Source organism: Ictidomys tridecemlineatus, chromosome 11, assembly GCF_052094955.1.
Source record: "Ictidomys tridecemlineatus isolate mIctTri1 chromosome 11, mIctTri1.hap1, whole genome shotgun sequence".
In the NCBI taxonomy this organism is placed as follows: Eukaryota; Metazoa; Chordata; class Mammalia; order Rodentia; family Sciuridae; genus Ictidomys; species Ictidomys tridecemlineatus.
In genome coordinates, this window is record NC_135487.1 from 3,434,387 (window position 1) to 3,459,193 (window position 24,807).

The following is a 24,807-nucleotide window of genomic DNA, read 5'->3' on the forward strand; positions in this document are numbered from 1 at the left end:
AGTCCTGCTCGCTCTCTTGAATCACGCTCACAGTGACTGGCGGGCTTTGGTGCCCACCCAGTGTTTCATGCTGTTGGCTCCAAGTCCCTCTCCCATGATGGGCAGGACCAGAGAGCTCTTAAAGGGACAAGTCCAACCCCAAGAAATGGCACATTGGTGAAGAAATTCAAGTTTCAGAGGGAAAGACATTTGGGTGCTGCTGGCCAGCCCTGCCATTAGATTCTGAAAGGGTGTTAAGGAGACTTGGACGGCCAGGTGCAAATCCTAAGGAAGTTTGTATTGGGTCCTGTACAGGAGAGAAATGCTCAGTTGTCCAAAACAAAAGAAACAACAAAAAACCAACAAACAGACCCCTGGCTCTGGGATGGATGGTGGTATGTAGACAGAGCTCCCTCCCCAGCTAAGTCCAGGGTCAATGTCTTTATAAACACAGCAAACAAGCCTGGAAGCTAGACAAAGTGTGGGAGAGAGTCCCAGGGTCCTCCATGTGGGGTCCTCCCCTGAAATTTCCTATCAACCAGGACTGGAGTGATTTGGGAGGACTATGTCCCCACTGCAAGTATTGCCATTGGATATGAAATTATTCAGTGAAAACTCAAGGTGACAAATAGTTTTTTTGGGGGGAAGGGAGGTACAGTGGCTAGCTGGTGGCCTCTGTCCCCCCATGTGATACATCTATTCTTGAAGGCACAGCAGCATTGGCCAGGATGACCCTTCTTGTGGCTGGGGCTGGACTGCAGTCCCCTGTGCCCCTTGCTCACCTGTGGCTGGCCCATCCCCTTTATCCTACAGCTAGGGACCAGAGAGGCCTCTGAAGCCAAGTTGGGCAGTCATCTGCCTCTGCCCTCAGTGGCCCCTCTGGGGCTAGAACCCTGTCTGGAAGGTGAGGAAATGAGGCAGAGGGAACGAGACACAGCTGGCTCTGTGCTGGCCTTGAAACAGGTATCCACTTTGAGGGGCCACTGCATGGTGGCAGTGCTATCCCTTCAAAAGGTCACAGCTATTCCTGAGCCTCTCCTTCACCCAGAAGATGTGGGTCCTGGCAGAGCCCGGGCCTGCAAGAAGGAGAGCAAAGAGAATCCCTGACCCAGGATGGGAGAGGGCCCTTGCCAGGGGCCCAGCCTTCGGGTAGGTAGGGGTGAGGCCAGGGATGGGCAAGCCTACATCCTGACTTTGCTTTAGTCCTTTGAACCATGAGTCCACATCTTTCATGGTGGGAGTCACAGAGGTGGCCGACGTGGTGGGGGACAGGCAACTATGGTGGAGTAATGAGCATGGGGGCATGAATGGTGGTCACGGTGGGTGTGGTGCCAGTGGTGAGAGTGCAGAAGTGTTGTGCTTAGCTAGGGTAGAGTGTGAGTCCCCAAGGAGGCAAGGGGCACTGAGAGGGAGGCCTCAGGCCTAGGGGCCACATGCTGAAGCCTGACCCTCACAAAGAACCCCTAGAGGGCCCTATCTCTTACACCTGGTCCACTCAGTGGCCAGGGCACACGGACCAGACTTCAAAGAGCCCTGAGAACACGGCCACCTGTTCATCACAGATAGGAAAACTGAGGCAGAACAGGTCCCAGGCTGAGAGACCTGCTCAGAGAGTTTGTTTGGGCCATGAAGACCCCTGTGCTTAAAGAGACCCTCTGCAATCCACGCCCCTGAGGTGTGGCAGTTGCAGTGCAGATTGGAGGGTGGTTTCTGGTTCCAGCTTTTCCAAGGCTGGGGCTTTGTTCCGATGGTGACCCCGTCTCAGGGGTCTCTGCACCTGGTCCAGCTAAGGAAGGCTGGTGCAGCCCGTGTGTAGATGGCTCACTACCCACGCCCTGCCACGCTGGTCCCAGGAGATGCTGTGCCCAGTGCAGGCGTCCAGGGCAGCCATTGTGCCCCAATGTAATACTGGCAGGGAGAAGCCAGAAGAGAGGCGCTGTGCCGCTGTTCTTTTACCCCTGAGAGGGGTGACACTCTGCGCGGGACACAAGTGGCATCTTTGGTGCTGTGGTCCTCGCAGGCGGCCCTGCCTGCCTGGTGTTCTTGGGAGGCTCCGGTGGGCCCTAGGACGCTGAGCCCATCGAGTCCGAGTGCAGTGTGACGTAGCCCGAGGACTCGGAGGGCGAACTCAGGAAGCTGCTGGTACTGCCGCCGCCGCCGCCCGCCGCGTGCAGGCCGCCGGGCTCGCCCCACGACGCGCTCAGGCCGGTGTGCAGGGGCCCGGCGCGCGCACGCGCGGCCCGGCGCGGCCCTGGGCTCCGCCGCGCACCGCCAGGGGGCGTCGGGGACTCGCCGGGCTCCGAGCCGTCGAGGGCGGTGCGCAAGGCGGGGAAGGGCCTGGCTGGGGCCAGCGGGCGGCGCAGGGCCTGCGGCTCACGCTCGAAGGCGGTCAGGGCGAAGGCGTCCGGCAACAGCGAGGCCGAGGCAGAGCGGGCGCCAGGCCCAGGCCGGCGGCGCGGGCTGCCCGGGGGAGAGTCGTGGGCGCGGCGCGGGCCGCCCTCCAGGGCCGGGAGGCGCAGCGACAGCAAGCTCTCTGCCGAGCGGCGGCGCGGACGGAACGGGGGCACGTCCTCAGCGAAGGCCAGCAAGCTGCCGCGGCGCCGGTCGGGCCCCGAGGGCAGAACGAGGTGTGCCAGGGCAGCCAGGTCCTCGCCGGAGCCCCAGCGCGGCAGGAAGGTGGGCAGTGGGACGGCGGCCCACACGTCCTCGTCGTCGTGGGACAGGCGCCGCGTGGGTGGTACCTGAGGACCGGGCGGGATTTAGCCAGGAATTGCCCTTCTGGAAAACCGGCCTTGACACCTCCCCTTACTCAAGCAGGGCAGCCAGTGGGTCGGGACCGGGGCTGCCTGGTTTGGAGCTGTGAGCTTTGGAGCAAATGACAGCCTCTCTGAGCCTCGGTGTTGTCGCGTGTAGCTCCTGAACCGAGCAGTGCGCCAGAAGGAAACAGCAGACATCAGGTGGACCACTCCTCCAGAGCACAGGAAACATGGGGGAGAGGGCAGGGGGCCCCTCCTGAGCCCTTGCACACAGGCTCTGTTACCTGTGACCTCAGGCCAGCCCAGAGGGTGATGCCATTCCCCTGAATGATGCCATTCTCTGAGATGAGCTCAGAGAAAAGGGCGGGGCGTCAGACTAGCCCGCCTTCCACCCCTCCTCCCTCCTCCCCACCCCCCCCTACCTGGAGGTACTGCATCTTGTCCTCCTGCAAGGGCCGAAGTGGGTAGAGCTGAGGCAGACCCTCCTCCAGGGCAGAGAGCTCATACTTGGTCATCCTGTCCAGGGCCACAAAGTCACCTCCATAGCTGTAGTCAAGGGAGCGCTCCAGCACCAGGTCTGGAGGGACGCTGCCCTCCAGGCTGCTCTCTACAGGGCACGAAAGAGGCAGAGGACCGTAGAAACTTTGGGGCCTATGGGAGGGAGTCCAGGGGACCCCCATCTCACACACACACACAAGGAAGGGGACTGGTTAGCTGAAAAGAGCAAGGCTGAGGTCTTGGACCAAATCCTAGCTACTTCCACCTTTAGTTGAACCTGGGAGGTCAGATACTGAGCAAGTTTCCTCATCTAGGATATGGGGTGGGACCTGAGGTTACCTGGGAACTTCCTGGGACTTAATATGCACAGGGATGAGAGTGCCTACACAAAACCAGCCTCAGGTGACACTGTGACTGCTGCAGGGGCCCCTGTGGCAGTTCACTGTAAGGTTGGGGTGGGGTGTGGCTGGGAGCTCAGGGGAACCCATCCAGTCTGGTGTCCACACTGCTCTGTTAACCAGAGTGTTGGGTTAACTGGAACCCAGTGTAGCAGGGCATGGCAGGAACAATGCAGGGGGATGTTCAGCTGGGCGCTGATACAGGGACCACTTACAGGTCATCCTTACCATCGTCTGAGTCCACATCGTTGGCCATGAGGGCCATGCACTTCTCCCAAACAGCCTTGAGGTCTGCCCGGTATCGGTCACAGGCCCAGAGGAACACAGGCAGCAGCAGGGCCTGGGCCACAGAGCACCACAGCACACAGAGCACCATCCAGGGTGCCGAGGCATCGGCCCGCAGGCTGCTGAAGCTCACCACCTGTGGGCACAGGGCTAGGCCTGACGGCTGGACCCCCAGCCTCCCTCCCAGCCTCAGCCACCCCCTCCATACAGCAGGTCCAATAACCCACTGGCCAGAGAAGGAGATGGCGGTCACAAATAGAATTCTAGGCCCTTGGAGGAAAGGGCAAGGTGTCTTGCCCACCTATTCCTGTGTGCCCAGCCCTTCACAGTGTGGCTGGCAGCACTGGGGAGAATGGCAGTTTGCCTTGCTGTGCCCTTTGCAGGAGAGGAGCAGTCCTGGGAACAGGTCTCCAGCAGGCACTTTGAAAAGCCAGCCCCCATCCCCTGCTCCTCCTTGGCCAGTGGCCTCCTCAGTGCTGCCCTTGTGCCAGGCATCTAGGGCTCACACTCCCAGTGGTTTCTGGGTCAGTTCCCAGGGCCCCTTCATTTCTCCTGTCCCAGGAGAGCCCTCATGGCTCTCCCCACCTGGAAAGAGTGGCATTTAACAACTCCTACGACAGAATGGAAGTATGCCTACTGCAGACATCATGAGAGTTTTGCCATTTATGAGCTGTGTGACCCTCAGGAAACCACTAAACCTCTCTAGAGCTTATTTTCTTCATAAGTGAAATGGGCTAAGAGCACCCCACACTAGAGAGGATGAGATATAGATTTCAGATACTGTTTATAAAGTGTCCATAAATGGCACTTCTCTGCTCTGAAGAGAAGCCAGACAGACCCTTTACCTCTTCCCAGCACCCACTCTGTTCCTATGTTGCTGTGGTTTCTCAGCTCCTTCCTGCCATCAGCACAGGGACAGGATGCCAGGCCCCACTGTACACCTAAGGACTCAGTAGCTGGTGAGCAGGGGCTGCATCCCAAGGGAGCCCCTAACCCTGAAGCTGCCACCCCTAGCTGCCTTTCTGGAGCTGTGCCCTACAATGACTCCAGGGACATGGCCCTCCCTGCTGCTTGGATGAAGCTCCCGAGGGGCCCTGGCTGAGATTCCCTTCTTGTCCCATTCCAGACATTCAGGCTAGAGCCCCATGGCCAGAGAGTGTGGCTACTAGGTGTCCAGAGTTCATTCTTGGGCCAGCTAGGTACCAGCTGTAGAGAGGGCCCCAGGCAGTCCCACTGGACCTTGGACCTTCATTATCAAGGCCTTCCATAGACCAGGCCTCACCTTGACCTTCCTGAGCCCTTAGGATCAAGCATAACTTGCCAGAACATTCAGGGCCTGCCCTGACCTTGCCCTGTCCAAATCTAACTCCTGGCTACTGACCTGCCACATCTGGGCCCTGGAAACCTGAGGACATGTCACCTCACCTCCCATACCCTCTGCATCTAAGTTGCCTCTGGTGACAGGAGGAATTTCCTTCGAAGTGAGACAGAAGAGACTGTAGTCACCTGATGTGGCTTTGAGTCCCACCAAAGCTGCCCTGACTTTTTGAAAGAGTCATATACTTCCCTGAACCTTGCTTTTCAAACCTGTAAAATAGGTATGAAAATGTGCAGCTCAAAGGGCTCCGAGGCTTCTACCACCCAATGCCCAGCCTCTGACTGCCCCAAGCCCATGGCCCCTGACAGGCTCCCACCCACACCCTCACCCACCAGTACAGGGAAGCCCATGAGGCAGTCATAGATGACCACGATGGTGGCCACCAGGCCTGTGATCTGCAGCGAGGTTCTGGCAGGCTCTGAGCCATCGATGGAAGAGCGGCGCTTGCCCTGTGCATCCTCCACCACAATGGTGGGCACAGTGAAGGTCTGACGGTCAGCCTGGCGTCCCACCTGCACCACCAGCGTCTGGAACAGGGCAATGGCTGTGCAGACCACCCCCATGGCCACGCTGCCGCCTACTAGCAGCAAGAAGCAGACACCGAAGCCCAGGCCAATCTCAGCCACAATGAAGCGGCAGCCGTGGGTATAGAAGCGTTCACTTGTGTCGTGCCAGCCGACAGCAGGCAGAGCCGACAGGATGAAGGACACCATCCAGATGCCCATGACTGTGTGCACCGCCTGCTTCTTGGCATTGCTCAGCCTGGTGTGGGGCAGGGCAGGACAGAGGAAACCAGTGTCACTCACAGGACCTGAAGAGGGTCATGACTGTGCCTAGCTGCCCCCCATACATCACAGTGGTGGCTCAATCAGCGTGGGGGGGCCCTGTCTCTCCCAGGAGATGCCTGTGCACACTGCCCACATCCCTCTTGCCAGGTATTCCTCCACTGGGCACCAGTGTACTCACACCCATATGTGCATGTCCCCAGCAGCCCAGAGCCACCCTCCTGACCGCCCTGCCCACTCCAGCACAACACAGGTGTGGCACAATCACACAGGGCCCTTGCAGGTGTGCACAGGTACACTGGGCACATCTCTTCATGCACGGTCCTCATCAGGGCACCAAATCTCACATGCTCACCGGTAGTTGACGGGCCAGCGGACCATCCACATGCGGTGATAGGAGAGGGAGGTGACGGAGAAGCAGGTGGCCAGGGTGAGGGTGTAGAAGGTGGACACGAAGACCTTGCAGAGGCCCTCATTCCACTCATAGTCAGGACGCTGCCGTCGCAGCTGCACCACGGCGTAGGTGGCGATGGGCACGGCCACGTTGAGCATGTGGGTGGCTGCGAGTGTGCACAGCAGGAACTCCAGTGGCTTCCACTTCTTCTGTTTGGCACCCACACTGAGGATGCCCCAGGCGTTGGCCAGCAGGGAGAGGCCTCCACACGCCAACCAGCCCACCGCGCTGCCAGGCAGTCGCCGCTCATCACTCATGGTGCAAACAGGAGCTGGCAAGCGGCCGAGGCATCCTCCTTGGAGTCAGACCTTGGCGTGAGCAGCAGCCCTCACACACGGTGGCTCAGGGACACCAGGAACCACGAGCAGCTGGGGGCAGGGAGCACTCAGTGACTCCCCTCTGACCACAGTACGGGAGCTCTGGGCTGTGGGAATGGGGGAATCCCCGCCTGTCTGGTCCTGTCTCACACCAGGCCTCCTGCCCGGGAGCCAGCACCCCATAACTGCATGTTCCCTCACTTGTGCCCACTCCTGATCAAGGCTTAGAATCTGGGCTTTCTTTCAGGTCATCTGCATCCACAGGCCAATGGACACTCTTGCCTCAAGTGTGTCCTGGTCCTGTCCCAGAACAAGCCCTCTTCCCTTCAGACATTCCAAGGTCCTCACGCTGCCCACCCCAGGCCTCCCCAGCAGGGCTTTCCCCTTAATTCATCCCACCTCATTGGGCCCAGGAGGATGAAGCTCTCTGAAACTCCCTCCCCTTCCTGATTCACCAAGAGACCTGTGAGGCAGGGGTGAGTGTGACCACTTTCATGCCCACCCTGGAGAGGGCCACCTGCTTCAGCCAGTCCCACCCCAGTTGGCCTTCCTCAGGTGGGCCCCCATGACACGCCCCAGTCCAACTGCAGGCTGGGGATAAAGCTCCAGCCCCCTGTCCCCTGTTTCTTCCACGGGGGCTGGGGTGAACAGACACCATGTCTCTAAAGCCCTAGGTCTGGGTCTTGCATACAGTGGGAGCTATATGGTGGCGGTCAGTATTATGTGCTGATGACATGGGCAGCATTGGCCTGGGGACAGCGCAGAGCCTGCACCTTGGCTCTGCAGGGGAATTGCCAACAGCCTTTGGATGAGAGCCAGGGACACAGGATGTTGGACATGAGGTATGTATCAGGGAGGTGCCCCATCCTGCCAGAAGGCTGGGTGACAAGTTCCTCCCCTGCTTCCCAGCCTGGCAGCCCGAACCACCTCCCTGTGCAGAGTACTGACTAGGCAGCAACCACTGGATACAAGACGCCCCAGGAATGGTGTGTCTCTAGCTGGGGATGGAGAGGCCACTGAAGCCTTCGCCAGATTACCCGGCTCTCAGGCAGGGAAAGCAATGTCCTGGTAGGCTTTTTTTTTTTTTTTTTTCTTTCCTCTACTAGGGACTGAACCCAGAGGCACCCTACTGCTGAGCCCTTATTATTATTACTTTTATTTATTTATTTATTTTCGGCCATGCTGGGGACTGAACCCAGGGCCTTGTGCATGAGCTATATCCCCAGCCCCAACTATTATTTATTTTTAAGTTTTTTAAAAATATTTTTTTAGTTGTTAATAGACCTTTATTACTTTTTACTTATTTATATGGGGTGCTGAGAATCGAAACCAGAACCTCACACATGCCAGGCAAGTGTGCCACCCCTGAGCCCCAGCCCCAGCCCCGTACTACTTTTTTTTAAATTTGAGACGGTCACGCTTAGTCACCCAGGCTGGCCTCCGCCTCCCAAGTGCTGGGACCACAGGCGTGTGCCACAGCACTCAGCAGCTGCCTGGCGTTCTTTTGGTATGTCTGCTGCCCACTCCCTGGGGCGCTCAAGCCATGTGTCTTATTCATTTCTGGGTCCCTGCCCCAGACCTGCTGGGACCCTTGGCCCAGGGGAGGAGCACAGTCTGGACACAAGTGCTTTTTAACAGCTCGAGGCCAGGGGAGGGGACAGCTATGGCCAGGAAATTTCTTCCCAAACAGAGCAGCCTCCCTTCCAGTACCCAGAGCCAGTGTGGGAGGAAGGGTAAGAAGCAGGTGGCCAGGGTGAGGGTGTAGAAGGGGGACACGAAGACCTTGGGAGGTAGGGTGACCCTCCAGCAGCCATTCTTGTGTCCAGCGAAGCTCTCTGGCCATGGTGCAGAGGCCACAAGGTGAGGGAGAAAGGGCATAGGCTTGACAGGCTGCTCCCAGCTTCTTAGCTGATGCCTCTGTGTCCCCCTTTATCATCAGACATGGCAGTGCCTACCCTGAAGGATTAGGGTCGGTAGGTAATGAGCTATGCCAGTGTGGATCTGGGCATGGTGCCAAGGGTGGATCTGGGCATGGAGCAAGTGCTTACTAAATGCTTGCCAAGGCCAAGACACTGAGGTTGGTGCAAGTGAACCTCAGACCAGCTCTGGGGTGAGGAGGTCACAGGTCTGCATCTGGCCTTTGGTTTGCCTGGCAACCTGTGGAGGGTGGATGACTGCCTTGGGCCAGAGACTGCAGGCACCAGCAACCTCTACCACATCAAATAGGTAACCGGGCTCAGCATGAACCTGGCGGCCAGGATCTATTTCTACCTGAATTGGACTGCCTCAGCTGTCAGATGCCCAAGCATACTCTGTCTGACCCTTGTGACTTTGGCCCTGTCTGGTTCACCCTGACCTGTGTTGATTCCTGGTACAGGGTGGTGAGGAGGACACCAGACTACCAGCAGCACAACACTTCACAGTGCCAGTTCTTTCCCTTGTCTAGCTTAACAGTGCCTTGCTGAAGGGAAAGCTCTAGGTCTATGGGCAGGGAAACATGACCCCTGGGTAAGGGAGGAAGCATCCTCCTGCAAACAGGTACATGCCTACCACTTAGTATCTCCAGAAACTTTGTGTGATGAATAATGTTGCCATCCCCATTTTAAAGATGACCATAGAGGCAGAGAGAGGTAAAACCATTTGCTCATGCCATTATATGCCTGAGCCAGGACCCAAACTCCACAAGCCCGACACCAAAGTCTTGACCTCTCAAACCCTGAAATGTCTGGGATGGTGATGGGGGTAGACAGAGGTCTTCAGGTGAACAGTGGCAGGGTTCTGGCTGTGAGAACATCACGCCCCTCTCCTCCGTGTTGATGATGGGAGATCCATTGAGCACAGACCCCAATTCTTGCTTCACAGGGAGCAGCAGCCACGGGGGTCCAAACCCCAGGCCCAAGTCCTGGGCCTGCCACTACCCTGCTAGCAAAGCTCCTCCTGCAATTCACTCAAGGCATCCTCAAGCGTTTCCAGGATGGGGCTTCCCACTCCCCGCCAGGATACATGCCCTCCCCAACTCAGGGAAGACTGCAAGAGCCTCCTTTCGGTCCCGGTACCCACCCAGGCCCTGAAGCCTCCCGCCGCAGGGTCTGCGGGCGGGGCCCGGGGTGACGTCACGGACCCGGGCCAATGAGGCCGCGCGGCCGCAGGGTTCTATTGCGCAACAAAGAGAACCCAGAACTTGAAAGGATTCCCCGGGCTCTGGCTGCGCCCGCCCGCCTCCAGCGGGTCTGCTCTCCGGGCTCCTGCCCCCATGCTGGTTTCCGCGGGTGCTGCGCCAATGGTCCTGCAGAGTCCGGCCCAGCAGCCGCTCAGGGGCGGGGCACGCAGCTCACACCCCCAGAATCTCCAACCCCTGCGATCCCAGCCCCCTGGGGCTCGGATCACCCTCCACGTCTCCAACAGACGTTCCCCCCCTGCCAGTTCCCAGTGGAAACCCCTAGTCCTGCCCAGCCCCGAGGGCGCGTCCGAGTGACCGCCTGGGGAGTCGGAAGCTGGTGGGACCTTGGTTCCCACGCACTCTGAGGGTTGCGCGGGGAAGGGGAGGGACCAGGACCCCCAGAGTGGCCACCCTTGACCTCCGTGGGCCTCTGGGGGCGGAGTTGCCAGGCCTGAGGATGAGGGAACCGAGGGAGGGGCTGACACCAGGGAAGTTACCCTTAAGGTTCCCAAGTTGGATAGGTTCCAGCCCCAGGCGGTGCCCACGGCCCCTCGGACAGACCAGGCGACCGACAGAGCGCCGACAGTCCCCTTCCCTCCGAATCCTCCCGCGGGAATTTCCCGCCCGGCCACCCCCGGGCCAGGGCGGCGACGCTCACCCTGTTTGGGGGCTCCCGGGGCTCCTGCTCGCCGTTCCCGCCTCTGGCTCCGGCTGCGGTGCCCGCGCCCCGGGACCGAGCGCGGGCCGCCGGGGACTGCTGGCGGCGGAGCGGCCCGCGGGCCGGGGCATCCTGGCGGCTGACACCGATGGCCGTAGCGATGCGCTCGGCCCGCCGCCCTTCCCTCCCTCCCTCCCTGGGCGCCGCCTCCGCCGCGGTCGCGCTGTGCTCCCGCCGCTCGCCTGGCTGCGCTGGGCCCGGGGGCGGGGGGCGGACCAGGGCGCATGCCTCCGCCGGGGCCTCCGCGCGCCGCCCCTCGGCCCGCCCCGCCCCGCCTGCTCTCAGGCGCGGTCCGCAGCGCAGTCCGTCTGTCCGTCTGCGGTCTGCCCCTCCCCGGCAGCTGGGGCTTCAGTCCCGCGCGGCGATCGACGCCTCCCGCCTGCACCGCAGCCTCGCGCTAGGTCCTGGGTCCTCCTGCCGTGGCCGCCTGGAGAGACCCATGCCCAGGGCTGGCGGGGCTGGCGGGCCCGAGGGAGCTGGGTCAGGAGTGGGGTAGGAGGCAGTGGGAGGCTCAAGGAGACCTTCTGGGTGGAAGCCACGTCTAAGGTGAGCAGCCGTGGCGGGGTGTGGACAGGACCTGCCCTCCTGAGGACTGGCGGTTTCTAGGAACCCTGAGTTGCTTGGTCCAGAGCCAGAGCAGCGAAAGGCGAAAGGGGAGGTTAAGCCTGCTGAGGATTCCAACTTATCCCTGGGCCTTGGGGCCTATTAAAGGAATAGTCGTTAGAGGTGCGGCTACCCTGTGACCACTCCTCCCCATATGGGCTCAGAGATGACCTCTCAAGCCCTGCCCCCCACCTTGCAGCTGGGATAGGCCCCAGTCAGCAGCCTGATCCCCACCTCTTCTTCCTCCCTCCCTCTGATGTCCTCCTCCCGTTAGTCTGGTAGGGTAGAGGCAGGCGGTTACCCATAGACTGACAGCTGAGGCTTATCCCATCTGGGGGAAAACATCCTGGTCCTCAATGGGGGTCTCTGGAAGACCCTCCAAAGAGTAGAGCTGATATCTTAACCTCCTGTGTAGGTGAGCATTTTCTGCTGGGGGTGGTGTGGCTGGCTCTGGTTCACAAAGCCCGGCTTAGCTGGCCTCATCTAGCTTTCTGCTTGCCCTCAGCGGCTTCCTGAGCTCAGGGCCTCCCTGTGGCATGGGTTGTGGTGGAGCTGGGGATGGTCAACGCTGCCAGAGCCAGCCTCCAGTGGCTGAGCCGCAGGAGGGCAGAGTTGCTAGGGCTTTATGAAGTTTGAGCTGGTTCTCTCCCCTTGCTCCCAGGCAGGAAATAACCCCATCAGCTAGGACTGGGTCCCCAGGCAGATTCCAAAGCTCTTGGTGGGCGTTTCTACATCTGGGGCTGAGTTCTTTCTCTAGGGTCCTGAGGGAGCCTGTGCAAGGCGGCAGCTGTTGGTGGGCCAGTCTCTTCTCCAGGCAGTGGGACAGATGTTTGGACTTCAGGGACAAGCCTGGGCACCTCCTCCATGGGTATATTTGGTGGGCTGGGGTGGAGGGTGGAGTTCTGGCCCCTGCAGAGGCCTTAGTGGTTTATGTACCCCCTGGGGCTGCTGGAGACACACACACCCAAACACACGCAGATGCCCTCAACCCACACAGGAACACAGCAACATGGAGGATGTGGCCCTAAGTCTACTCCCTTCCAGGTTCCTGCCAGTGTGGGACCTCTGGAGCCAGGCTGCAAATCTACAAATGCACTCTCTACAGCCAGACAGGAACGGGGGCTGCTACACCTGAGATTCTGGGGCACACACAGGTGCTGGGGCTCAGTGGGTGGTGCCTAGGATGAAGGCACAAGCTCACAGAATGGAAGACTGAGGCTGCACACGAGAGCCCCCACACCCTGTGTCCAGTGGGAGAGCAGACGCCCGACAAAAGACCACCAGGCTTCATAGGTCCAGCCAAACAGCAGCTTTATTAGGGCGCTGGATTCTTCACATACCTTAACGAGCTCGGAAGCAATCCCTAGGGTGCCTGTGGATGCCTCCAGCATTTGGGACAATACTGTGTAGCGTTTATACTGGAAGGATATAAATAAAGCTTCGGTGCACAGGCTCTCAGGACAGGGCGCAGGTTAACACTGCCACGTGGATACGTCACACAGCACCAGCTCTCAACGGGAGTGGGGGGGGTTTGGCCAAGGGGATAACTTCTAAGTGACTGAAACCGGGGCTGTCACCGCAGATGCTCAGGCCCCGATGGCGGAGGAGGGTCTAGGGCTGTGGCTCTGTATGGCCCTGTCGCTTTGCCTTCATCTGCAGGTACCGTCCTTTGCCTTCTTCAAAGCGCTTTTTCTCATCCTCGGTCTCGGGCTGTGGGCCACAGAGAAGCAGCACAGATTAGACAGGATGCTGAACCCGAGGCAGGCTGTGTGACCTGGTCCCTCCTGAGCCCTGTCCTTCCTAGAATCAGGTTCCCCCACCTGTGTGTCTGCACCTTCCCTGGAGGGCTTGGACCCAACTTGGCCCTGATGGCCTCCTGGGGCTGCTGGATGCCAGGCACAGGCCTCCTGCTGCATCCTCCTAACCTGGCAGAGTCTGCTAAGTCCTACGGACATGCCCACTTTACCTTTCACAGTGGCTGGGATTCCAAGCCCAGTGTCCCTTTGGTAATGCACTTCAGTTGAAAATGCACTTGATAATGAAAGGTGGGAAGGCTGGCGCTAGAGCTGGGTGTGAGCAGAGAGCAAGGAAAAGAGGAACCTTGCATTTGTTCTGCTGCCAGGGGAAGCCAGATGCCTGTGGCATGTGATCCTAGGGAAGGCAGGAATACTGATCCGGCTGTGACCTTGAGAAGGCCACTGGCCTGCCTCAGGTGCAACAGGGCCTGCTTTGTGGGGAGGTGGCCCTGCCAACCTGCTCTGGCCATGCAGGTGCTCAGAAAGCGGCCTCTTGGACCTAATGCACCTCGCTACTGTTCCTTTGAACAACTTGCGAGGCTGCACCACATCCTTAGCGGGTGGAGCAGGCTGGCTGGTGGACTTTTTGGTTATGGTTGGGTTCTGCCCAGGATGGTCCTGGTTCATGCCTGCTGGCGGGCTGGCACTGTGAAGGGCAGTACCCCCTACACTCTCAGGAGGAGCCTGCCACAAACCCTGGGCAGATGCCAAAGCAGGAGCATTAGGTGGTCACTTCTGAGGCCCCATCTGTGCCACTACCAAGTTCTGCCTCGAATTGCCCTGGCCAGGATTCAGGTTTAATGAGCTGTACTAATTCCCCTGGGATGCCATTTCACTTCGACGTTTTGAGGGTGTCTGTAAGCCAAAGAAACGGGGCCGCTGCCCTTCATCCACTATGTCTCCAAGCCCCAGCAGCTATTTTTAGGCCTACGTGTTCTACAGACAAATGGTGAATTGGCAGAAGAGAGAATGGCAGGCAGAGGATGTAATGTCAAGTCACACCAATACCTCCTTTCCTCAGCCTTCTCCAGAATTGCTCCCTAAATGTCACCAGGTGTACACTGTCCAGGCTTTTGCCAGCTTGGTGTCAGCCAGACACAAGGGTATTGAAAGACACAGGGCTAGGCCCCCATAGGGGCTGTGAGTCCTGTTCTAAGACACTTTATGGAAGGAATCCCTCTTGCTGCTCTGGTCTGACCTCTGGCTGACTTAAGAGAGTAAAACTCCAGGCTTTTGACTTGGAACAGCCCAGGAAGAGAAAAGGTTCTTTCTCTGCATTAGCGTAAGTTCTAAGAAGGCAAGACTCCTGAGCTTTCTGGGGGCTGGTGGGCTTGAGGCCCAGAATGGGGGCCCAGCAGAGGGCGCCCGTGCACAGTTGGGCAGATGTGCTAGGGCAGGGCTTCTCATGCATGCAGGGTCTGATCCAGTGGGCCTGGGACTGGGCTGAGACTCAGTTCTTAGAAGCTCCCAAGTGACGTGATGCTGCTGGGCATGGACCTCACTTGGTGTGATCCATCCATCTTCATCCAGTCCTGCCAGGTGGGAGACAATGTGAAGTGGCCAAGAATGCAAGGTCAAAGTCACCAGGCTAGAGTAGTGGGGATCTTTCTCTCCCTCACGGAGTCTCTTGGTGTGGCTGAGGCCTGCTTCCTGCCTACCTCTCAGGGGATCTCACCTGGGTAGAGCAAGCACTACAGAGCTTGTTTTGGAGCTGGGGCCTGGTGGGCTGGGCACTGGGTTTTGCTGGCTTTGGCAGGCATGGGAGGACAGCTAGAGGGTCAAGGTGCACTGGACCGCAAGCTCCTTCTAGCATAAAAGCCCAGCTCTTTGCTGGGTTATGGCTGGGTTCTACCTGGGGGAACACTTGCCCCCCAGAGAGAGGAAAGGAGGCAAGAGGCTTGGACATGAGGAAACTCCAAAGAACGTATGCTGGGCCTGTGAAAGGCAGCTGGACCGAGGGGACGTTTACCTGGGCCCTCTGCCGAGACTCAGCCTTCCTGATGTGGGAAGAGACTTCCCGCTTCTTCCCTGGCACTCCTGGGAACATGTAGTATGGGATACTGGCCAGGTACCTGGTCCCCAAGTGGTCCCTAATGGTCCCAGCCAAGTGCTCTCAGAGCTCAAGGGAGCCAAGAAGGAGCAAATGGCTCTGCAGAATGGAGAACACGAGCTCAGGAGCCACCATGGGTGCCCTTGAAGGCCACCAGGAACAGCCCACCCAAGGCCAGGACCTGTGGTAGGGCTGAGGGAGGCTGCTGGGCCCAGGAGATGCCTGTCTGTGGAATCCTCTAGGCTGTGCACCCTGGTCCTCTCTTTGATGATGCCTGTTCCTGCTCTATTTGGTCTGCGGCCAAATGGATCTGGGAGCCCGCACACTAGGTGGCTGCTCACGAGGAACAATGCACACTGGCACCAAGGGTCTGAAATCGCAAAGATCGATCAGTTTGTTGGGCTGGAACTGTAGCTCAGTGGTAGAGCGCTTGCCTAGCACATGTGAGGCACTGGATTCAATCCTCAGCACCACATAAAACTAAATAAAATAAAGGTGTTGTGACCATCTACAACTAAAAAAAAAAAAAGATCATTTTGTTTTTCCCAGCTCGTTTGGCCAGGCCACTTGCCAAGGATCACCAGCAACCTGGGTGTGGCCGAGTGGTGGCTGCTTGGCCCATGTACCCTCAAAGCTGGCCTTGACAGCCTGGAGTCCAAGTGCTCCCTGCGAGGACACAGGCCTGCCACCTCAGGGCCCCACCTTGCTGCAGCCCTTTCTGGGAGGCCTCTCATTCCGCCCAGGACCCAGCACCACCTCCCCTCCAGACCAGGGAGAGCGGCTGGCCTGCTCCAATTCCAGCCTCAGCGCTCACTAGCCCCACCCGAGGCCCTCCCTACCTGCTCTACCATGATGTGGGCCAAGCTCAGGGCCGTCACAGTCCATGTTTGACACCACCACGCAACACCAACACAAGAGGGGCCCATCACAAGGGGCCATTACCGACTGAGACCATTTGTATGAAACACTCACAGTGAGCAAATACAGAGACAAAGTGGTTAGTGGCTGCCCGGGGACTGGGACACAGAGGGGCTGGGGGTGTCCCAAAGTGGACAGTGGCGAGGATGTGCGAGCTGGGTGCGTGGAAACCTGGGGCCACCTGCGCGTGAGCCAGCTGTGCGGTGTGTGGTTATGCCTCAGCGAAGCCCTTACACCCCAGGCCAGCACAGGGGTCATAGGTCAGTGTGGCAGGCACCCCCACCAAATCCTGGCACACGAGGGACGGCGAGTGGAAGAAACACTTGCCAAGTTCAAACTAAACACCTTCTCTGCACCAGCGACGAAGTCTCCATTCATTCAGTCCCCCCCAAGTGCTGTTCTGTGCTGGGAGCTGGGGGACCCCATCCTCAGGGACTGATAATACATAGAAAAATAGGAAAATAATGTAGTACCTAGACTAGTGACAAGGGCATGGCAAAAGAATGGCAGAGCAGGGAGAGGGCACTGCCAGGTGCTGGGAGGGGCAGGCTGCACCCTGGAGATAAAGCAGGCTTCACAGGGACAAGAGAGCAGCTAATGGCACTGAGCAGGGGCAGGGGATTCAGGGAGGCCAGCTGTGGTGGAAGGAGGCCTGATGTGGACCCTCCCAACCCACAAGGCACCCAGACCATCTGCCCATAGCTGCCACTCACCACCGCCTGGGCAGACCCACCAAATGGCAGAGATAGCATTGACACTGGGATGGTCATCCTGGCGGACTGCAGGGCATCAGGCAACAGAGAGCAGCTGGGTCGGCCACAGAGCGAGCCAGTTGGGGGACCTCAGGCAAGCTCCTCCTCCCCCACACTTGTCTCCTCATCTGATGGGGAGCAGCCATCCCCCCACACTGGTGCAGATGTGAGGCACAGGCAAGTGCAGGGCCTGCCAGAGGGGTCACCCGGATGACCTGGGTCTTGATGCTCTGGTCTGGGGTTCAGGAGGAGTGTTCATAGGGGAACACCGGCGTGCACCGGGAACCAGCATGTGGCAGCACCAGGTGGGGTCCTTATCAGGACAGATGGGGAGGTAAGCGAGGTGTCCTGATGCACACCCGAAGGGGACACACTAGGGTCCTGTGCATGGGAATAGGCTTTGCTCACCTTCCCTGGTCCCTCCCCACCTCATGTGCAGCTGTGACAGTGCAGCCTGGTGGAGTTTTCCCAAGCTTGTCCCCTGCCAGACCTATGGACACCTTCCGCCATATTACTCCAAACAGTGGCAGACGCTTATGATCTTGGCAGCCATCAGCTCATTAGGTGTTCCAGAAGGCGTGCATCTAAGGCTCTGGACGCTTAACTCACGGGGTCCTCCAGTGTGGGTGCTGAGAGGGCACAGGCTGAGGGCAGGAATTCTAGCAGCCAACCAGGGTGCAGGGTGCAGCCTCCAGGCTGCTCCAAGGTCTCTTCCATGTTTGATTCTCACAGTGAACTCATCACAGGACCTGCTCTCGGTCAGAACTGACGCTATCTGACGATGGACGTGCAGGAGGCTGCCAGGGAAGGTGGCCAAGCCTTCACGAGAGCCTGGGAGGAAGAGTCCAGGGGACGGCCTCAGCGCTCTAGGGACAGTGGCAAGTGCTGAATGTTCCCAGTTCTGCAACAGTCCAGGGACAGGCCTAAGAGCCGAACTCTGCTTCATTAGCCTCAACCTCTGCACCGAGCAGTCACCCGTAAGCACTGTCACACTGACAACCTAGGTCCCTGGAGGGGTGCTCTGACAGGGCAGAGATCTGTAGGCGAAGGCAGTGAGGTCCCAGGCACCCACCCAGCGTCTGCTCCATGTGGGAGCAGGGTTCCTGGCCCCAGCCGACAGGCATTCAGCCTCCCAGCCATGAGCCTCATCAACAGCTCTCCCACACAAGTGACTAAGGGGCCGCCATGTCCCCGCTAGGTGTGGGGCTGGCACAGAGACAGATGGCTCCCGGCGCACAGCCCCCACCTCCTCACAGTGGGTCCTTTCCACAAACAAAGCAAATAAACACAGAGCCTTGCTGTCCCTGGAAGGGGGGGAGGAGCTGCTTCACAGGGAGACCAAACATCTCCACGGTGAGTCTGAGGCTGTCAGCAGGGACAGGGGCTGTGACCTCGGGCCACAGCACCTACCTGCAACCTCCTTCCAGGCCTCTGTGCACATGCCACAGAGAAAAGGTGGGAGCAGAGGGGACAGCAGGCAACTTGGGACCCAGTGACCCTGTGAACTGAGGGCCTGGCTGGTGCCAGGGACAGAGAGCATGACTCTGGGTCATGTGGACCTGGCTGGAGGCATCAGAGGCACTGTGCACCTTCCAGGGCCAGGTCCCCTCGCCTGTGGAGCAGGGAAGCACTCAAGGTGGGGACATGGAGACATGCTTTCTGGGGCCAGGCACAGGACCTTGGAGACCATTTTGTAAGGAGGCTGGCACCAGCTCCGAGGACATGCCCTGCTAATGTACATCTCACTTGAGACACTGACCTGGGAGGACAGTCGGATGGCCCGGGGGACAACTCACAGCAGCAAGGCCTTTAGGGCACCGTGCCCACCCATGGGAACGGGGTCTGAGGGAAGGTCCCTCTGCACAGGTCAAAGGCACACTGCCTCCTCCATGCCCGGGGCTCTGCCCAGCACTGGTACCAGACCCCAGCTGTGCCTGCCCAATGACTCCTGGGCCAGGGTCTGCATCTCTTCCCCTCTCCTCAGTGTCTCCTGCCAAGAGCCACCTTCTGGCTCCTTTCCACTGCAGGGGAAGCCTGTGGCTTTCCAGCCCAGCACTGCAAACCACATGCTTTCCACCTCGCATTTTCTGTGCTTCAAGAACACACATTTGGAACGTGGCACAGAGGTCGAGTGACTAAGTCCCACCCTCAGTACAATCAATAGCTTGTCCTTTCTGTAATTAGTGAGAGTCTGGTGCAATGAGGGCTCCGGTGGCGACAGAACGGTTTCCTGCCAGCCTGAGGGACACAGACCTCCTCAATTAGACAGCCACATGGCACGCCCTCTCCCGTGATCTAATGGAGACAAGAAGGATCTTGGGACACTTACAAAAGCAACTAAAACATCTTCTGACTATAGGGGACATGGGACACTCAGCACAGCCTGCTGAGGGCCACTGTTGGGCCAGGAAAGGGCAAGCTCAGCACCCTCGGTCCTCCCAAGCCCCGGCTCCCAGGATGCAGCTCCGCGGGAGGATCCCACCTGGGCAGGCAGAGCCAGGCACGGGCGCAGGACACACCCACTGCCCCTGCACACCTGGGCTGACTCCTCTGCTGCTGCCCCTAGCTGGGGTCTCTGGATGGTGGCCCGCAGCAGACAATAATGAGACCACTAGGGAGAGCCACCTGGCAGCACACAAACTCCAAAGGAATGCTCCTGTGTGTGCCTGAGACACCCCACACAGAGGCTAATGGGAGGTCGCAAGCAGAGGTGGGGTGACGAAGGGTGAGAGGAGTCTGCTTGTCCCCATGGTGGAGGCTCGGCAGCCCTGCAGCCGGGCTTGTGACACCACTGTCCTCACCATCAGCAACAGACTGCAGCTGTCATCTGCCAAGCGCTGGTCACCCGCGAGGCCGCGCCAGGCTGTGTCATCCCTGCAGCCCTGCCCTGCTGCAACACTCTGCGCCCTGCAGCACAGGGTCTGGGGACACAGAGGGGCTCCTCTGTTGAACGAATGACCAAATGATCAAAACAAGGAAGTCTTAGCTCTACTCGCCAAAGATTCAAAACTGGTGGTTTCACTCAACAAACACTGCGCCGTCCACTCCAACCACCACCAGAAGGCTCAGGACTGAGGGCTCAGCTCAGCAGGGCTGGCAGTGGACACAGAGGCGTAACTGGCAAGCCTGTGCAATGACTTAGGCTTCCCTACCTGCCCTCCAGCGCCAACTCTGCCTGCCTGGGAACATACGGGTCTGCACATGCACACACGGGCGGGGGGCCTTCTGAGTCCTATTCTCCACAGAGGGGTGCCAGGGCCCTCCGTGCCCCTTGAGGACAGAGCAGCAGGCCGTCAAGAAACGGTGTGGCTGTCCACACTTGGGGTGGGTGGTCCCTTCCCCCACCCCAGGCCACACCAGAAGTGAGACTGCTAGGAAACCTCCGTGCTGGTGGCCTGGTCTCATCTGAGCCCAGTGACCTCTCCTACCCTCCACAGCAGCCTTGGTGGAGTCTGGGACAGACTGGCCATCCCCTGTGCCCTCCCAGCCCATCACAGCTTGGCCTCCTTCTGCCCCAGTATTGGTGGCCAGTGCCTCTTGTGGACTGTGAGTGGAGCAGGCAGGCAGACACCCCCACTCTGTTGTGTGCCCCGCAGGCCTGTGGCCAGTGCTGCTGGCAAAGAGGCAGGAACACACGTCCATGCCGGGACACATGGGCATGGACGGCCTGGCAAAGTGCAGAATCCAAGGTGGCGGGAAAAGAGCCAGGCTCGAGGTGGGGCTGGGGACACGCGCCCTCCTCGCCCCTGCTGACCATGTGTGGGGCCCAATGCTGGTTCTGGGGAGAGGCTCCCAGCTACTCCAAGTGCCTGAGCACTGGCCAGTCAGGCCTGGGGTGGCTTCATGACCCGACACTTCCCTGACACCTGACAGGAAGTTGGCGAGCACGCCACGGCTCCGAGGACTTTGTGGGTCCGTCTGTGACTCGCACCTGTGGGCTGGCAGCTGGCTGGGGACAGGATCCCTCAGAGGCAAACTGCGCCTGCTCTTGCTGAGACCGACACCACCTGCTACACCCCCGCCAAGCCAACAACCAGAGGCACCCGAGCTTACGCCGCTCAACAGAGAAGGACGAAGGAAGAGGCTGGGACAGCCAGTGACAGTGGGAAAACATCTTGACAGAGGGCCAGAGTGCTGGAGGCTCTTCTGGCTGTGAAATTCCCTAAAAGTGGTTACGGAGCCTCAGCATGCAGGAGCTTGGGGCCCAGTGGTCTCCACGACACCAAAGTATCTCACCAAACTGCAGCCCCCGGGCCCCTGCAGTCCTGCAGTCTGGGCCTCCCTCCTGCCACGCCAGGCCACAGAGAGCAGTTTCCCTGTTCATCCTAGCCAGAAAGGTGATGGCCTCCTGTGCTGCTGCCGTATCCTCAGGGGAAGGGCCACGGGAGCATGGAAAGTCCCACCTGTGCCACCTCCTCAGTGCAAAGGCACAAGGGCCTTCCAGAAAGACCTCATGGAGCAATGGCTGGCCTGTGATGGCTCAAGCCAGGAAGCAAGCCTCCAAGGAGGGGTAGCCACAGCTGGGACCACCAAGGGCCTCCCTAGCCGACCTCAGGCAGGCATCCTGCGCTCATGCTGGGGCAGCGGGTCAGATGGTGCCCAGGGCCAGGTGCTCCTGCCCCCACTGTGCCATCTTCCTGACCAGCTGTGGTGGACCGAGTGGCCGCGGGGCTCTGCACTGGCTGCACAGGTGAGTCCACTAGGTGGGAAGTGAAGGGGCAGGTTGAGTCATGGGGCAGTGACAGAGGTGAGGCCAGCGGAAGCCCCATCTGTGCTGAGGCCCCAACAAGACTCAACTACAGGGCAGAAAAGCACCTGATCTCTATGGAGAGTCGCGGAGGCCCATGGGGCAAACACCTGCCCAGCAAGCACCCTGGTCAGGCCCAGCAGCCGCCTCAAAACAGCCACGTTCCTGAACCTGAGGTGGTTTCCCGAGATCTCCTCAAGATGACGCAGGGCCCTGCACTGAGTAGGTGTGGCGCAGCGTAAGGCCACATCTCAGACCCTCCTCACAGGCCCAGGCTGAGAAGGGCCGCTCCCAGAGCCACATCAGCAAGGGTCCTGGCAGGCCCAGGGCAGTCACCCCCATGCTCCTCATGGTTCTCCTGTCACGAGGGGAAGATCTGCCCTGACTCCAGATGTGCCGCATGGATAGGATGCAACCGGCAACGTATGCAGCAGCTGGCCCTTGGTGTAGGCCCCAGCTCTCCATGTCCGCCTCCTCCATCCCCACCTTCCCCAGAGGCAGGGAATGGCCACAGCATCATGCTGGCTGAGTGGGAACCACCTTGATAAGACGACAGCGGCCACATTAAGACAGTCTCCCCAGCCTTGTGGTGGACACTCCATAAATCCATCGCTGCCCTCAGTGCTGCCCCAGGAAACTGAGGCGCTGCTGGGTGGGGCGCAAGACAGTGGAGAGGATGTGCAGGTGCAGCAGGCTGCAAGTGTGGTGGGGCTGGCCCAGAGCCCTGCTCCAGGGAGGACAGCCGCATCCCAGGCCTCTTAACCCCATCTTAACCTCCGGACACCTTCCTGTCAACTCAAGGTTGACCACTGAGCCAAGTCTGGGTCCTGCCTGCCTCTGCCCCCAGCTCACAGGTGTGTGAGGCTGGGGGTGAGTATCCACCAGCGCTGGCTGACAGCCTCCTGCTTTGGGCTTTCTGGGAATAAGCTCACCAGATCTGCTTTGCAAGGACTCTGCCTCCTGAGGTTGGGATGCTCAAGTTCTCTGGAAGACACGGGTACACGGGAACAAAGAACTGGTGGCATGTGCTGCCCACACACAAGGAATCAGGAGCCTCCTCTGGCCCCAACACAGAATTTGGTCCTCTCCTCTGAAGACTCAATATGCTTCTTACACCCTGCACAGAAAAAACCCACCCATCGGAGGCACCAGGCCACCTTAGTGCTGGGCGCCCGGAAGCCAGGGCTGGGTGCAGGAGGTGGTTTCCCTGCTGTCCCTTCCACAGGCCATTTTCCCACTTCTGGTCCATGGGTCTGGGTGGTTACAGCTGTAGCTGCCCCTCCATGGAGCCCTGCTTCCTGGCTTGAGCCACTGCAGGTCACTCGTTGCTCCAAGGTCAGAGGGCACTGGCATCCAGACCAGCAGCCCGATCCCCAGCACGAGTGACAGCTGCTGAGGCGCAGCACGCAGGCTCCCAACAAACACCCATCCAGAAACAACTGCGCACAGAGGCTGCGCCTGTGTCAGCAGGGCCCTGGGGAAGGGAGCTAAAAATAGACAGGAGGCTGAAGGAGCCAGCATGGGGGCGGGGAGGCGCCGGGAGGGGAGGGGACCAGCTCGCACACGCCTGGAGCCCTGGGCAGCACATGAGTGCAGAGGTCCTGGGCGTCGGAGGTCCCCAGGTGAGCATCACTGAGGCCGGGCAGAAGTGCCAAGTCCCCCTCTGGGGGGTCTGCCCTGCCGTCCCCTCCAGACTGTCTTTATCAGCACTGTTGAAGCCACCTGCACTGAGCAGGACATCAGTGCAGCCTCCAGAGTTAGGGACAATGCCACCACGCCCTCCACTCATGCAGGGGTCCCCTCACCCCTCTGCAGCCCTTGCCAGCCCAGCACCTCCTCTCTGGGACCCGCCGTCTCCTACGCCCTGACCCGCAGACAGGTTTCTGAAAAGGACACTCAGGTCTGCTTCTGAAGGTCACAGGTTCATCCCCAAAGGCCTCCCCAACTACAGACCTGGCTCCATGTGAGACCCCACTCAGGGGTGGACTCCACAGCAGGTGGGGAACCCGGGACACCAAGGTCCTTCTCCCAGAGCCCCTCCTGGCCACATTGCTGGTCTCCACAAGAACCAGAGAAGAGGGGCCATGGGGGGCACTCGACGGGTGGCTGGGAAGGAGAATGCATGCCTCAAGGGGCAGGCACCACCCATGCCCGAAGCAGTACTGGCCCCCAGGTCAGGGTCCCTTACCACCTGCAGATGGCTGGCACAGCAGGCCTGGCCAGAGCACCCTGCCAACTTGCACCAAAGCCTTTTCAAGGTGCAAACTGTCGTGCCTCATTGGTGCCCCCAGGGCACATGCGCATTTGGGTAAGTTCTGCAGAACCCCGTCACCATCAGGCCCAGATATTCCAAGGCTAGAGCCCTTCAAGTGGGTGAGCGCTGGTGAGGAGGGCTCCTTGGAGGAGCAGGCGAGCAGCAGCAGGCAACCAGGGTCGGTGGGGTCCTCGCCCACCTTTCTTGGCCTATACAGTGGTGAAACTGTGGGGGGCAGGAAACACAGGAAGCACATGCTTGAGGCTGCGCACTTGGTCATTCTTGAGGCCCTGACTAGGCTCTAGGCAGCAGGCACTGCTCCCCACCCACACGAGCCCCAACACGGGAAGCTGAGGCAGGAGGATCACAAGTTCACAGCCACGCTCAGGAATGTATGCCCTCAGTAAATCAGTGAGACCCTGTCTCAAAAAGAGCTGGGGATGTAGCTCAGGGGTAGAGAACCTGGGGTCAATGCCTAGCATGGTGGGGGGGAACCAGATATGGGTTCTGGAGCTGGGTTCCTGGGTGGAGAGAAGGGCAGGGATGCACCCCCCCCCCCGTCTTAGTACAAACACCAGGAGAACAGCTCTGGCAAGATGGCCCTGGGGAGATCCAGCAGCCCCTGGCAGAAGTGCCATGGGGTGTGGGTGGCGGCTCTGCCTGGAGAGGGGGCAGTGAGCAGAGGACTTCCCAGCTGACAGCAGACCTGCCTCACAAGCCCCACATAGGGCACATGGTGCCCCAAATGGTCTGGTCACAGGGCTGGGCCTCAAGGGGTCCACTGGGAGGACACAGGTCAATACTGCTACATGGGGGCCTCCTGCCTAGGAGGGCTCTGGCCTCCCTCTTGCTTTCCTTCCTTTCAATTCACTGAGTCCTCATCCTTCACGTTCAGGTTCACCATCACCACCCACCCCACCCTTACTCTGCCCACAGCACCTCGGGGAGATGCAATGGCT

General features: G+C 59.5%; 2 protein-coding genes and 1 long non-coding RNA gene across 5 annotated transcripts in view; 1 reads left to right on the forward strand and 2 right to left on the reverse strand.

Annotated features, from left to right (window-relative positions):
- Nucleotides 1–256: 256 nt before the first annotated feature.
- On the reverse strand, nt 257–10,865 carry Gpr153 (G protein-coupled receptor 153). The gene is made up of 6 exons (XM_078025123.1): nt 10,669–10,865; nt 6,435–6,901; nt 5,627–6,056; nt 3,860–4,052; nt 3,158–3,342; nt 257–2,720 (listed from the first exon to the last, which is right to left on the reverse strand). The coding sequence occupies exons 2-6, from the start codon at nt 6,788–6,790 to the stop codon at nt 2,043–2,045; spliced, it is 1,842 nt and encodes a 613-aa protein (XP_077881249.1). The 5' UTR covers nt 6,791–6,901; nt 10,669–10,865; the 3' UTR covers nt 257–2,042.
- A 106-nt stretch (nt 10,866–10,971) lies between these two features.
- On the forward strand, nt 10,972–12,790 carry LOC120890602 (uncharacterized). Its single transcript, XR_005734909.2, has 2 exons — nt 10,972–12,199; nt 12,376–12,790. It is a non-coding gene; the product is annotated as an uncharacterized LOC120890602 (long non-coding RNA).
- The window catches only part of Acot7 (acyl-CoA thioesterase 7), an 85,099-nt gene continuing 72,917 nt past the window's right edge, over nt 12,626–24,807 (reverse strand). For all 3 annotated transcript variants that reach the window (XM_078025124.1, XM_005334722.5, XM_040287845.2), the window contains exon 9: nt 12,626–13,041. In XM_078025124.1, coding sequence (XP_077881250.1) covers nt 12,943–13,041 — 99 coding nt within the window. In that variant the 3' untranslated portion in view covers nt 12,626–12,942. The remainder of the gene's footprint in view (nt 13,042–24,807) is intronic.